The 15,950-nt window shown below is 37.4% G+C and overlaps 1 protein-coding gene across 2 annotated transcripts in view; it reads left to right on the top strand.

The window, feature by feature from the left end:
- Positions 1 to 15,950, top strand: part of ASMTL (acetylserotonin O-methyltransferase like) — a 28,509-nt gene that overhangs the window by 3,346 nt on the left and 9,213 nt on the right. For both annotated transcript variants that reach the window (XM_068681868.1, XM_068681861.1), the window contains exons 4-9: positions 377 to 441; positions 2,593 to 2,654; positions 4,722 to 4,830; positions 9,869 to 10,295; positions 13,297 to 13,459; positions 14,573 to 14,757. In XM_068681868.1, coding sequence (XP_068537969.1) covers positions 377 to 441; positions 2,593 to 2,654; positions 4,722 to 4,830; positions 9,869 to 10,295; positions 13,297 to 13,459; positions 14,573 to 14,757 — 1,011 coding nt within the window. The remainder of the gene's footprint in view (positions 1 to 376; positions 442 to 2,592; positions 2,655 to 4,721; positions 4,831 to 9,868; positions 10,296 to 13,296; positions 13,460 to 14,572; positions 14,758 to 15,950) is intronic.

The following is a 15,950-nucleotide window of genomic DNA, read 5'->3' as shown; positions in this document are numbered from 1 at the left end:
GATCCTCTGTAATACGGGTTCCTGTGCAATAGAAATTCTGTTCCCAGGTGACTTACTGTCAAGAAGTCCAGATCATGTGAACTGTTTAATGTTGCCCCACATGGGGTGAGCAACTTTATGCCTATCATCTCCGCTGAGACAGTAAACGGTGAAAGTCAGGGGAAGTTGAATTACCTTTTGGAGAGCTTTTTTTGCTGGAGGGTAGTGGTGCTAGACAGTAAGTTAACTGTTCTACCGAAGTATCTGCGCTTCTTGCTCTGCTCAGTAGACTTATTTTGAAGGCTTGTCTGAAGTCATGGTTTAAATCTTTTCTTTTCTGGCCTCAGTTTCAAGAAAAGTGAGAAGACAGCTCGGTATCTCTGTCTTTCTGTTTTAGTCCGTGGATGAGCAGATCCTGGAGAAACCAGTTGATAAGCAAGATGCATATAGGATGTTGTCAAGGTTTGTACTTTCAAATAAGTTTCCAAATATGTTTATTAAGTTGTTTTTACAGCTTTATGTTTTTTTTGGTGCGTATCAAGAAGTCTGGCTACAAATCTTTCAAACATTTTTAAATACCATGTCAGTTCTGTCTAAGAGTTAGATGTGGTTTTATCACAGCTAGTTATTCTTGTTGCTTCACCGCAGGGAGCTGATAAGAGGTATAACCGTTCCATTTTCACTTGAATTAGTTTTCAGAATCACTTATCACAAGACTGTATGCTTCAGTTGGTACAGGAAGGGAAGATATGGAGAGATACCATCTTGGGAAAGAGGACAGAAGTGTTTTGAGTCTTGAAGTTCAATGAAAAAGAATTCTATGTATGAGAGAGTACATAGTGATGTTCAATCATTGATGACTGGACGTTTCCTTTGAAAGGAAACAAGGTAGCTCAATTTAAAACAATGTCCTTTAGTTTAAATGTTTTTCGATAAATAATTTGCTAATTACTTTCCAAGAAGAATGTGGATATTGATTTTGGTTTATATTCAGAGTTGATACTGTCAATAGAGAATTTATTAGAGAATGGTTGAGGTTGGAAGAGACCTCTGAAAGGTCATCTTACCCAACACCTCTGCTCAAGCAGGGTCAAATAGTGAAACTAATTATAAGAATGCGTTGAAAAGTAATCCCCATTTATGGTACATCTTGTAGTGTTCATCCAACCCAGATGCTGCCTTTTTGAATTTTTAGTTTAACTGAGGGAAAAATCCCTTCCATCACTGTTTTCAATGGATGGGCTGGCAGTTTTTAGGCTTCTGTTTCTGTTTTTGTTTTTTTTTCCTGAAGGATACTTTGTCATTTAAGATGAACGGTATGTTGTAGGATTTTTTTCTTCCTCCAAGAAACTGAAATAAATTAATCACCTTTCAGGAAAGACTGAGATGTGACGAATCCAGTCGTTCTTCTCTTGTATGGGGGAGAAAACACAAAATATCTTCCACTTGATTCAGGAGTTTACATGGTAACTCTAGAGTCTTTTAGGGAGAATATAAGGGGCTTGGTGTTTTTTTTTTGAGTTTAGCTCTCTAAGTCTATTTTAGATTATTATTTTTTTTGCACTGATGAGATAAACTGATTCTTATTCTTTGTGGCATGTTACTAACTTAGCAGCAGTAGCTTTTCCGCTCTTTCCAGTAAGTGACAGCAGCATATGTTATTAGTAGGAGATTCCCAAAGGAATCTGTCTGGCAAGATATTTCTGAACACTCTGTTTTTGCTAAAAACATGCCAAGCTTGGTTAGTTCAAAAATAATACTTTTTTTTTTTAAAGAGTGTAGTCTACTATTGCACACAAATGTCTGATTTTTTTGAAGGTACAGCAGTTCATTCTCTTAATCGTGCATATGAAATGCACTTAAAATTAAACTCCTGTTAATTGTGTTCTATATAAACTGGAAAAAATAGGAAAGATAAAATACATATCCAAGGTGTCAGACTAAAACTTTTCACTCATCGTTTCATTTTAAAATTAATTATGTTAAATCCTGTGGTGTTTATTAAGAGTGAGATGCTCCTGGACACATCAAATTATAGCTTGGTCATGAGACTATTCCTTAATTAGTCTCTTCAAAAATTTAAGTTTTCCTAGCATTTATTGTACTTCTGTACTTCTGTTGCGTTTACATAAAAAAAAAAAAAAATCTTGAAGCCCTCACAATTAATCAGCCACAGTGTGGCACTCTGGAGCCAACTATGAGAGATCATCCTGGCTCAGGATTTCCACGTCAGCTCAGCTGAGAGTTGGGCTGGGTAAGAGTGAGCATGAGCTGTCTTCCTGTACACTCTGGTTTTGTTTCTCTAGCTTGCTGTGGGATCCCTGGGTGTCTGGATGAAATCCATACAAAAGCTTGTTTAGTCCAAGCTGTGTCACCTTTGGAAACAACATAACTGAATGTCTTCAACTTTTTTGTTTGGCTTGTTTTGTTAATGTCTTTTTCACTTATATTGAAATAAATAAAATAAATTTGTATAGGATACAAGTCAGAGACATCAAGTGATATATTTACGTGATGGTCTGTTGCACAGGCTGTGGTAACATAATTATGTAGAATATTTTTACATGTGATGGGGTTCATTAAACTGTTTCTTAATGTTGTTTTCCATGACAGGCTGAGTGGGAAAGAGCACAGTGTTTTCACAGGAGTGGCTATTATACACTGCAGCAGTAAAGGTACATGGGTCATTTTATTAAAACTCAGTATTTTAATGAGCAATTATTTACATAAGGACTTGTACAGGTGAAGAAACAGAGTGTAAGTTCTTCATATACAGTCTGAATTGGCTTCCTGCTCAAGATGAAAATTAACATATTGATATGTAAATAAAAAACTCCTCACAGAAGCTATCCTTATTGCATTCAGTGTTCACACTGGAGGGTAGAAGACAAAATACAATAGACTATAAAAATACTATCTCTGAAAGCTATGAGACTAACTAAAAGACCAGTGTGAACTTGTGTGAATACTCTATATGAAGTTCAAATACAGTACTACAAGCTGTGGGACTGAACAGAATCTGATTCACACTAACTTTGATATACTTCCCTTTTCAGAAAATAAGGGAAACAAAAGTTTATTTTTAGGAGTTGAGTAAAATACTGGCGTAGTGCCTCAGTCTTTATTGAACTGTAAAGAGCAATACATCTATACTATTTATTGGATAATTTCTTCAGTAAACAAATGGTTTTTGAGCACCCTAATAGTAAAACTTGCAGGAGTGTTTGGTTAAGGGATTTCCTCTGATAATTATGTCAAGACTTCATCAGTGAATATTTTGTCAGGGTCAAGATCTTGTCCAAAACTTCATTTCTCTTTCTGTTGACAAATTCTTTGCAACTTTAATTTTTTATTAGAATGGTTGCTCGTAGCTCTTGTAACAGAAATAAGGTCAGTGTTTCCAGTACCCTTATTAATATTCTTACAGTAGAAGGAGTAGCTGCTGGAAAAGAAATCAAATGTTGTCCAGTCGTATCTGTAAGGAATGTAGGAAGAATAGTAATGCCTTTCATTGTTTACTCTAAGAAGAAAATAAAATTGCACACACTTGCAATAGTGATGCTAATGACAGCTTGTCTCATCCGTAGCTTATAAATTTAAGCCGTGGTATATTCAGATGAATAAAAATACCTTAAGTCGGCGTGTTCCTCAAGTGATTCAATGAAAGTTTTCTAGAGTACTCTTTTAATTTTAACTGTAATGCTGTTGCTAAGTGCCCCATAGATGTTAGATGAAATTTCCATCTTGAACTGAGAGTTCTACGTATTAATATGGAACGACATGTATAGGAAGAGAGATTACTAACACTTGTTAAAATTTCTTATGTGTGATTAAGTATTTTTCAACTCTTATGCCATCACCAATTGGATAGTATTCTTGTGGTCTGTACTGCAGATTTTCCTCATTCTTCCCAAAAAATGTCCACTGCTACTGGAATACACACTAATGATTTGCACAGCAGTAGCAGGAGTTCCGACTTTTCTTTTATAGGAAAGAGTGAATTAATAATAACCATTTTTGTAAGGCTGCTTTCTTTTGAACATATTTTGGAGCAGTCTTGCTCTGTAGTTTTACCAGACTCACAGTGTACCTCACAGCCCCACAATGTTGGGGCCCACATGCAGGTGTGCAATATTTTATAGCACCTTTGACATTTGTAAGAATTTGTAACCACTTCCAGATATAGAGGGCTGAAATATTTCTCTTATTTTGTGAGAGATGATATGAAAATTGTACTGATGGCGGCAGATGGCACCTCTGAATGCCTGAGTCTGCAGTAAAGATGCAGCTGCACAGTCAGGCATCTGTAACAGCTGCAATTCTATCTATGATGTGTTATGAGTTGTTTGACAACAGTTAAAAAGTTAGAAGGGTGTTCGCAGACTTCTTTATTCTTGTTGCTGGATGTATATGCTAGCAGTGTATAAACAGTTCTGCAAAAGCATCAACTTGTGTGTTGTGCACAGGGAGAGCAGCCTGTTAGCTTGAAGGTAGGACTACAAAGTTAGAAGATGTAAGCTTTTCAAGCTTTCAGCTTTTACTGAAAATGATGAATATGTGGAGGGGGAGGTAAACAGAAGTTCACTGTCCCTAAAGAGCATTATTAACAATTTTATAGCTGTAATATTTTTTCTAGCAAAAATCTCAAATTAATGAGGTGAAATGAGACCCCTGTTACTCTCTAAGCTACTATTTTCATGTTAGAAATTTCTGTTTCTAATGCAGCTTTTTCCTTTCTTTAGGTAATCAGCTAGAGACAGAGATCACTGATTTCTATGAAGAAACTAAAGTAAAATTTTCAGACCTTTCTGAAGAGCTGTTATGGGAGTACATTCATAGCGGGGAGCCTATGTAAGTAAGACCTTGAAGCTAGCTATCAAAATGTACTCAAGAGTAGGTCTGAGGATATGTTGCTAGCCTCTGGCATAAAGCATTTTGCCTAGTGTTCTGTAGAGTTTTGCTGTTTCACATGATGTAGCATAGGTGATGCAGCGTGGATGTTCTGACCTTGTCTAGAACTGTAATTCCTCCAGGTAAACTGAACTACCTTTATAGCACACTAATAAATTTGAAAAGTGAAGACTGAAATGTCCTGGGTTTTAGCAGGTACTCATACAATATTCAGGTACCTCTCTGTTAACTGAAGCATTCAGGAAGCTTGGATACCTGAGGTAATGGATAGTTCTCATTATAGAATAGGTGAATGGAACAACTGTTGGATAATCAAGATGTTGAAGAACTTTACTGAAAGAAGCTAGAACTTGGCTTATTTAACCTATCAAAAAAAAAAAAAGGAAACAGAGGCATAAAATTGATCTAGGTTCATACTGCATACTCATAGCAAGAAACACCAACTTAATTTTCACCCTATTCTTGTGGCCAGCTTACAATTATGGCATAAGAACACATGTCTTTTGGCTTATGGCTTTACTCTACCTTTGCAATGTAATGGCCACTTACAGACAGTGTTGATTCCACAGAAGGAATGGGAGTGAGAATAGAGTGCCTAACTGCTTTTAAGGTGAAGTTGACTGGACTGTTTAAAAGAAAAGAGGTTATTTAGAGACAACAAGGGAATGATCGTGATGTCACCGAACTTGCTTTTCCCTTTCATTAGCTGCAGCTTAGTGAAGGCAAATCAGGTCATGGTTAGCACTGTGGACTGTGTATCTTGTGATCTTAGGTGGACTTTTGTCTGCGAAGCTTCAACTCTGACTATGTAAGAATATCAATGGGAGTGTTTTTATGCACTCATTTGTGGCATAAATATAGTCATGTCCTGCTAAGGAAGGAGGAACCAGTGTAGACTTTGGATTTAAGTGTGTGTGTGTAAACGAGGCGTGCTCCTTGAACATGTAAGGTGCCCAGCTTATTAAAGAGGCTGGAATTAATTTGGATTATACAGAGAAAAATTGTTTTGGCAAGAATATGGTTCATAACAAATTCCTAGTTAGATTTTTGGAAGGCTATCCTTAGTATGCAGTTGATTTAAAGGGCAAATGACTGGATTTTTAGAAAGAACATAAGGACAAAGTATTCTGAACGTTCTCATTATTTCCGCTAGAAGCCGAGCTTTAGCAGTGCTGTGATGCATCAGAATGGCTCATGAACAGCACTGGGTAATCCAGTTTATTCTGCTAACAGTGTGTGATGGCATAAGCTTGAAGGACCAGTAGTTAAATATCTTTCATTTCTCTCCGGAGCAGGTTACATGGTTAAGTTCCTGTAGGGTTGATGTTTTTTTTTTTTTTTTTTTCACTATAATGAGGACTTAATTTCATAAAGTAATATAAGGCTGATTGCGTGAAAAATTAAAAATTTGGCTAACTTATGCTGTTGAGATTAGATTGAGTTGTCCTTTTAATATCAAGAACAGATGTGATGTGGTACTTTAAATTCAGTCACTGGTGACATGGGCTAATTGTAAATGTGTGTATCTGACTTAAACTACGAACAAGGGAGGAGGGAAAAGCACTATCTCAATCAAGGTAGATTGTGAGGCTATAAAAATACCCTTCATCATGTTGTCTGCAGAAAGATAACTTTTCAGTTTGTTTCGTTCCTGATCCTCTTTCCAACCAAGAATTTATTTATTTCTTTGATTACTGGAAGGGCTTTTCTTACTCTTTGTTCTGTTGAAAGAGGGCTGGACTATAGCAATCCTAAATATTTTGTGCTTGTGTAACGAGTAGGCTTGGTTTCTGTCAGCCTTTCTGAGACAGCTGTTCATTTTGCAATCTTTCCCTTGTGGAAAAAGTTGTGAATATCCTGGGCAGTTTTTGATAGCTCTGCTGCAATGGTGAAATGAAAGCAAAGGACTCCTGCACTTGGGTAAGAGATGTTCAGAGTCTGGAGCTCTACAGTTTCAGAATTAACTATAAAGTAATAATAATAAAAAAAAAAAGAATATGTATGTCCAAGTTTCTTTCCTTGTGTGATTTCTCCAAGAGTTATTTCCCCTAAAGCTATAGAATATAGAAGCAAATGTATCTTTCAGGCTTTGCAAATAATTATGGTCTCCCGGTGCAAATTAGCAAGCACATAGCTAGATCTTTTCAGCTCCTATGAGCTGAAAAAAAAATCTTACAGGTGTGGTGTTACAGAAGTAAGGGAATCTGTATTCTTATGCTAGAATTAACTTCAAATCTTGTTTTTCATCAATAACATAGCTACATTTGACTCCTTTCTCTATGAAAGAGCTGTTCAGTGTTCACCAGAGTCCATTACCAAATCTTTTTCCTGCACCTGCCCACCCCTGCTCCTTTGCAAGTGCCTTGCCAATGGAAACACATCTTTGACTTGTTTGTTGTTGTGAATATGCCAACTTTGCCTCTCTCAGGAGACAGGAGAATGAATCCTGACTTTCTTTACCACTGGTGTCAGTAGTTCTTGTGTTTGCTCTACAAAGCCACTAGATATTTAAAGGAACTTATATGATTTGTGGATATGTGAAGATGGCAAATATTAGATATCCAACCAACTGTCTCACAGGTAATAAAAATGCAAGAAATTAGTGTACTGCTTCTGACCTATTTTAAATGTTTCTTTCACTGAGGATGAACTTGTTCTTTTGTGTCTATTATTGTTCAGTCACTAGCTCAGACTGTCCCATGTGGCTGAAATTTGCCTGTACTTCTAATAATGTGAATATACAGGCCAAGACACATGGAACTGTCATACATGCATTCTTGCCTTTGGAAATCAACCCATAACCCAACCAAACATCTCTCTTCATCTGTAGCACCAGTCGTACTTGTCAGTGCAGCAGTGGTTTATTTGATCGCTTGCTCTATTTGGACAACTCTGACGTAGTATATGTGGACATATTATTTTGTGGCATAAGTAAAGTTGAAATTTTACAGGTAACAAAGGAAATGTGTTTTAATGTTGCACTTTTGTTACCTCTGATTCACTTTTCATAACTTTTCTCCTCCACTGTTTTGTGTGTTGTGTGGTATTTTCTTACTGCTTGTTTTTGTTCTTGTTTTTTTGTTTTTTTGTTTTTTTTAATTGCTGGTTGTTACGCACATTCCTTTTGAAGTCATGGTTTTCCCTAGAAAGGTCAGTTGCTGAAAAATGTTTTGGCTACAGCCAAGATCTTACAGCTTGTCAAGAGGTCTTTAAAGTGAGTTATTTTTTAATACAAATTAACTGATACTATGCACATTATTCTAAATGAAGCCTCTTTTACTAGCATAGCACTAATTTTATCATGTCACAGAAGCCAGTCAGATTAGCCAGAGCTAGTTATAAGAGCTGTGTATATACTGATGTATTTTTTCAGAATTTTTGGCATGGAAGACGCTACATAAGAGATCAATGGAGCTGTTACTAACTGTATAGCCTTACATCTTTGGATTAGGAGCTGTAGTAGAGAATCACCTGGATGCAGTGCAAGAATGTTAAGTTCTCCTTAAAAATAAATGAGGTGACAAATGGTGTTAATATCCTTTCTAGGAGCATGATACCACTGCTTTTAATTCTTGGTTGTTTTTTTTTTTTTTTTGCCTACTTGTCAGCATACACCTGAATGACTTCATCCTACTGGAATACTGCTTCATTTTAAAAATAAAAGCAATATATTTAGTGATGAGAGTATTCCTAGCTTAGATGGTGTAAGTCTTCAGTATGTTATAAAACAAAGAATACTTTGAACAAGAGAAAAGCTATACACAGGTGCTTAAAATGCAAGATTAAAGGAAAATCCTATTTCCTTGTTTATAGTAATTCAAAATCCCATTTGCTGGGATACTGACTCCTTTGCTTCTATTTAGGAGACTACAGAATCACAGAATCACAGAATTTTCTAGGTTGGAAGAGACCTCAAGATCCTGAAAGGCTCTCCAGAAATAAGTTCTAAGTTTAGAGAACTTGTTCTCATGAAGTCTAGGATGAAAAGTAAATTATCTTGTGTAGTAGCCTTCTTTCAAAAGCAGTTTGTAATTGCCTACTATCCAGAGTTAATAGATCTGAGACTGACTGACCTTTGGTTTCAAAGGTTGCTTACTTAGGCTTTCAGACTCTGGTGTTATCATGTAGTAAATGCACTTCTACCTTGTTCCTTAGATGTGAACAGTAAAAATGTTGGGTCTATTACAGCTTATCTAGTTGTATATATTTCCATTCTGCACAGTGGAATTTGCATAATTACGCCTGAAGACATTAGATTCCCAAGGTTACTTTCTGTGGAATGCATACCTGTGCCAAATTACTAGTATTATCATGATGTTTAAGAGCACCTTGCGTACAACTCTGCATTTCAGAACTGCACAAAAATTAGAGCCGAGTGGAACAGCAGTGGATTTTATATCTGATTAGGACTTTCTTGAGGAAGAGCAATCTATCTGAGAGCCACAAGACAAATACTACAGTTGTTTGGTTTCCAGGATGTCCTCTTTAGTGTGAGCTCCTTTTTGGAGCCAACACATACCTAAAGGCCCTTCAGCCTCTTGGGGAGTAGGGTTAGGGTTGGTATGCAGCTGGGTGACTGGGTGGCAGTGTTGGTCTCAGTAACACTTGCAGTTACCTTCCTTCGTAGCCAGGACATGGAGAACGCTGGGTGAGCGATGGCAGCACAGTTTGACTGCAGTCAGAGGACGTAACTCCAGCTTCTGTGGCTATGGCACTTGGACTGTCTGAAGCTTGAGGACCTTAGGCCACCTACCCTTAAGGGGAAAAAAATAAATAAATAAATCACAACGTAAATACAAGGACTGATAACTTTCAGTGTTGAGCTTAGCTGGTAGCTTTAATCCACCTCTAACTTGAGAACACTAGTCTATATTCCAGACTCTGCAGTATTAGTGATTGTGTTCAGTGCTACCTTTGCTGTTAACCTTGCTCTTAATCTTAACTTCATAGGTCTCAGTTGTTGTTTTCTCTCCCCCAGGGACAAGGCTGGTGGATATGGAATCCAGGCCCTTGGTGGGATGTTAGTTGAATATGTCCATGGAGACTTCTTGAACGTGGTGGGATTTCCTCTGAATCACTTCTGCAAAAAGCTAGCAGAATTGTACTATCCACCCCCCAAACACACTGTACAGCATATAAAGCATGACTCTATCCCTTCTGTGGACACTTTTGAGAATTTGAGTGATGGAGAAAGTGAGTCATCAAATTTCACAGAGCATAAAGGTGCTAAAAAGTTGGACAGCAGTAGTATGTGTCCCTCAAGACCTGTTTACAACTGTGAGAACAGCTCTAGTGTCAGAACTGGCTTTACGGTACCTTTGGGAAATCAGAACGGAGCATCAGAAAGTGCAGCAAAACTTCCATCTAAAATTGTAGACCTGATGGATGGTTTTAAAGCCTCAAAGGTAAGGAAAAAATAAAACTACTTTGCTAAAGGATACAGTTGTTTTTTTGGACTTTAATGTATAGCAGGTAATGTGAAATACCTGAGTTGGGATAAGAATAATAATTAGTTTAAAAGGACCTGTGAAGTACTAGAGGATCTAAGCTGAAAATTCTGGTACAACGTAAATATTGCTTTCTGGTATTGACAATTATCTATTCCATGAAACTTCAACTACCCATGTGATGAAAATCTTTCTCTTGATTTGAAATGAAAAAAATATCCGTTTTTTTTTTTTAATTTTGTTTGTGTACGATTGGCCTTGGGTATGAATGGTGAAACTGCTTCCAGAGTGACAACAGTATCCCCTTGCCTCTTATATGTGTCTTTTGTCATGCTAATTAAATACAACTTAATGAAAATCATAACTCATCTTTCATTAGCTACAACAGTGATTGAGGCTCTGGTGCATGTTGTAATTGCCTCCAAATTACAAAATAACAGTTACTTCAGAAATGTATTTATGCAGATTGTACTCCAATACTGAAGTGGAATGCTATAGGGAAACTTCAAAATGCTTTAAGAATTTACCACTGAATATTTTGATGTTTTCATTATTTTTTGTACTGATCGTAAGACCAGAATCAAGTAGTAAGTTACCTTTAGATATACTACAAAGAAGACATTTTATGGGGTTAACTTACAACATCCATTTAAAACATATACGATGCTTGTTACAGTTTTTCCTTTTTAACTTTTAATGGCTAGTATTAGAGTTCTTTGAAAGATAACATTTTTTTATTCCTATTACGGAAGTAATTTTTTTATACCCTGTTTCATGTTGCAGGTAAAATCTCCATGCGATATCTGATAAAGACATAGGCTACAAACTGAAGGTCAGGTGCTCTGCGTAGCAGCCAAGTGTGAAGGGAAATGAGTAGCTGGACATCAAGTGCTACCAAGTCTTCTACTCAGAGCTCCAGTATAGTGAAGGAGAAACGAGCAGCAGTCATGCTAAATAGATCACCGATTCCAATCAAGCTATTCATGTTTCAAGAAGAGGTGGAAAAAAACTGCTTAAGTGGCAGTGAAATAACAAACCTGAACCTAAAGATACATTAAAAAATAAATTCTTTAGGGGGCTGGCCCGTGGAAGGAAACACCTAGAACAGTCAACAGTGGTTCTGTTGAAAGAGCAGGAAGCCATGCTCAGATCTTAAGGAAAACTACAGTGCAGTCACTACAGATCTGTGGGCGTGCTGCTTGCAGTCATGCGAAGGGAGCATGTTTTGATGTACTTGAATGTGTGAGATGATGCTTAGTATTTTTTTCAAGTTAAGTGTAAAATAAGAATTGTAACCACTTTGCTGTTGCGTATTATGTACGGTAGTCACTGTGATCTGATGCAGTTTTGTGCAGTAAAACTTGATGGCAATGGTAAACAGAAGCAGGAGCTCTCCTTTCCCACTAATCCAGTGTAAAATCATAGTACACAGTGCCAAATTTCATCTTGAGCTAGTGGGACTTTATTTTCCTGTGGCTTGGATCTTTGTAAAATGAACTACCAGTTGTGGTGGACTATTTCTATAACTTCACAAATCTTACCTTCTCTCTTTCCCCTTGTAGAATAGCGATAAGAGCACAAAAGCATTCAGCTTCATAAAAGCTCAAGAACTATTTCATTTTGATCCTTGAGTGTTGTTTTAAGGCTTTTGTAAATCAGACTGAAATCTCCTACAGGGGAGAAGATGTTGCCACTTATTTTACTATGAACACCTGCTGCTGCAGAGCAGGAGGGGATCAGGTTTAAAGCATGTTCTCAAACTTAACACATTCTGAATTTGCATAGTTTGATCTTTACTCAGACCTTTTAAGGATGTTTTTTTTGAACTGAGCATTTCAGAATGGTAGAAGAATGATTCGTATCAGCTGGGTTTTTGACTGCATTCTCATTCCTCTTGTAATTTCCAGGTCATATTAGTCCAAAGATTAAACAGATCTTGGAAGGCAAATGCCTGTAGCATAGATGCAATTGACTCGGTATAGTGAAATTCTGGATTCTAGTAAATCCCAATTCTACGTCTTAATTAGAACAACAGAGAAAAACATGAAGAGGGAGATGATAAAAGTATATAATTACACAGTAGCACACCTTGTCAAAGTTAATCTGTTTCTCCACTTGTTTTTATTAAATAGAATGTTAATTCATTTTTCTTGACTGCCTTGAACTTTTTAGTTCGTAGTTGCTGGCAGTTGCAAAGAAATAGATTCAGAGATTGCTGCCTGTGCTTCCATTCTTTTGCTCTATATATGCTCCTTGGTTTTAGGTGCAGAATTGCACATAAATTTCAAATGGAGAGGTGTACATAATCATATATCATTAACATTTTTCTCAGGTTTGGTTAGCATATCCGTAAAAGTTTGGTTAAACTTTTCAGCCTAAGCAGCTTAATTGCCCATGGGTTTTTCCTCTACTATCATGCATTAATTGTTCTGTCTTCCCCAATTCCATATATACATCTTAAGGTGAGCATGTGGTATGGTTGTGCTTTGGAGTTTTATTCCTTTTTCTACTTCATTTTTATTAATCAAAGAACAATCTTGTAACTGAAGCAGCTACTGTGCCTTAATGAAACTTTCCAGTTCCTTATTGGCATCAGTTCAGATAGTTAAGCACATCTGATTTATGGAACGTGTTCCATACCAATGGTTATGATAAATATCTGAATAAAGAGGTAGTTTGTATAAAAACTCAGTAGGCTGCATTCCTGAATAGTTCCTTTCTCTCAGACCTGTATCTGTCCTAAATACTGTTACTTGGCTAAGGCATTGAAACTCCTCTGAGAGGGAAGGAAACGTGTCATAACAGTTTTTAGGAATTTTGTTACCCTATGTCCTATTTAAATAATGGTAATAATGTAGAATAGTACTTCTAGAACATCTGTGGCAAAACATGTAGTTGCTTTGTTTCTTGATTGCAGTCTTTTTAAATGCAGCATGACAACATTTTTTCCTACATATAGGCGCTGTTTGTAGCCTCTAAGCTGAAGGTGTTTGATTATTTGAAAAATAAAGGTCCTCTGAAGGCTGCGGATGTTGCAAACGAAGTTGGAACCTCAGTGTGTGGAACAGAAAGACTCCTTGATGCCTGTGTGGCTCTTGGATTGCTGGAGAAGACATCACAAGGTGACTTTTCCCATTCACCCACCTTTCTCTTTAAATAAAAAAGGGTGAATAAAGAGACTGGGGAGAAGGGAAGGAGGATTAAAATGGTCAAACAATGCTGCTTACCTTTAGTCAGGAGAGAAGGGTACCTTCTCTTACCTCTATTCCTGTCTACTCACTCTCAACTGCATATAGCACTGGAAGAGATTTTTCAAAGGTTACAAGAACTGACCTGATGGTGTAGATACCTTGAATATGAGGTGGGGGGGGATTGTTGTTTCTTTCTGTTCATCATTAGCAGCTAGAATTGCTTTATCTGGGAGCAGGCATTATTTAATGAAATCACCAGATGTCCTCTGAGGACTATATTCAGAGAGCAGAAACAATTATCTCTGAATTCTAATAAATTTAATGGGCAGTCCCAGGGAGCAGTGTAAGAGCTCAAATATATCACCCAAACTAAGGACCATGTAAACTCACTTCCCTACTGCAGTTATGCAGAGTCACAAACTTGAGCAGAGAATCAGGAATTTTATGAGAGTTCTGAAATGTGTCCTTCATGGACAGCTTCTTAATTTTTACTGCCCCTGACCAGTACACTGCTTGAAGTGTATGTATGTGATATTCAGTAATAGGATTAACTTTTTCAGCCTGCACTCTGTATTTATAAGTTTCCATATGAATCATCTACATGGTAAGGTCAAGGGCTGAGAAAAGGGAATAAAAGCTTTCAGTGCTGTTAGAGGACAAGACCAAACACTGAGAAGAAAGCCCTTAAGGGCAGAACAAAAATGCAGTCAGGAATGACGAACTTCTGGTGGTCTTCCCCTGAATATCAGGTATATAATTGAAATACTAATAAATACATAATTATATATGTATGTATATACACTATATGTACGTGCTTACCTACATTCTTTTTAACAAGGAAGTCCCTAGTTCATTCTTTAAGAATGAGGATACCTTTAGAACTGTTCCATAGAGATCTTTGTACAAAAACCAAAACCCCTGTGATGCCAAGATGAGGATTTCCTACACCTTTAACAGTTGTACAGGGTAAAATGGCTTCAGATACTAGCAGACTGTTGTAAAGTGCTGAAACAAAACTGGTTACAATTGTTTTCCTCCATTAAGGCTACAGTAATACAGATTCAGCAAATACTTACCTGACATCAGATGGTGAATACTCACTTCATGGCTACATTATCCACTCTAACGATCATCTCTGGCCTCTCTTTACAAACCTGGAGTCTGCTGTTAGAGAGGGAAGCAGACAGAACCATCGAGCCTTTGGAAGGAAAGCAGAGGATTTATTTAAGGTAATGTAAACTCTCACTGTGTCAAAACTAGCTGTGAAGAACCCAGAAGAACTGATCTGGAGGGAAATGGCGATTGAGTTGTTTAAGAAAGTTGGTGAATCTCAGAAATGCTAGAAATATGGTGGAACTCACTAATGAGACTTAAGTTCCCTTCAGCTTTAACAGTGCAGGCTTTAGGTGCTAAAGTGCTGGAGCAATCAAAGAATGTACTAGGAAATCTTGAGTGCTGAGAAAAATTCTGACTGAAGTTTTGCCCATCTAGCTAATATATTCAGAGCAATCCTTGAGCCTGTCTTACTGACTGCTATGTGGCCTTTCAATAATAGCAGGTAGTACCTTATACGTGCACTCCTTCCATACTGAGTGCTGATTGCTTGTTACTGATGGTCATCCAGTGCAATCTGTGCTGGCTGCATATTCAAAGATGTTTTTAAACTATTTGCGTTAATGTAGTAGAGGAGGGATCCAGTCTATTTTATTTAGGATTGTAATCTTGTATATACTTCAAGTTGGTATATGTTGCCACTAAAAATGGTAATCCTTCTCTTTGTCTGTTTCCATCTCTAACATTCACTTCCTAATGCTAGCTTATGTGGATGTGTTCAGACTGGGAAATTGCTTAGGGTTTTAACTAGCCTAACTTGTCAGTTATTCACCTGGTGAAGCAGGCTGGTTGCATAAATATTTGTGCATGTTTAAGGAGAGGAATAGCAGAGTGAGGAGGAGGATATGTCAGGATTTATCTCTGACTGCAGTGCTTTAGACTACATCCTGAAGTTCTTGATCTGTACTCAAGTTCCAGATACTGATGAAGCCAGTCTTCTAAAGAAAATGTCTACATCCCTCATGTACAGTTGATGAAAGAAACAAGGGTCTCTGAAGACTTAAGGTCCTGTTAGCCTAATGTTAGTGTCTAAGTTCCTGATGGACAGAAGCTCCTTCAGGAATCCTGTGCAGACTATTTTCAAGGGATTTTAGATACTTGAGGACAACTGCTGCAATAGATGCTTCAATCTATGTGTGAATTAAGTGCTTTAACATAAATGAACTGGATGTCATCCTGTGTTAATGTGAGTCTCACCTTGAGTCTTTTTGGGTGATGTTAGTGGCAGGAGTCTCTACCAATTCAGGTCTGGGCTTCCATATGTGTGCAGGACAGTGTGTCCAAGCAGAGCAGGTGGGCTGCCTATGGC

This window comes from Anas acuta, chromosome 1, assembly GCF_963932015.1.
Source record: "Anas acuta chromosome 1, bAnaAcu1.1, whole genome shotgun sequence".
Taxonomy (NCBI): domain Eukaryota; kingdom Metazoa; phylum Chordata; class Aves; order Anseriformes; family Anatidae; genus Anas; species Anas acuta.
The sequence above is the reverse complement of the archived record's forward strand: the minus strand, read 5'-3'. Positions and strand labels throughout refer to the sequence as shown.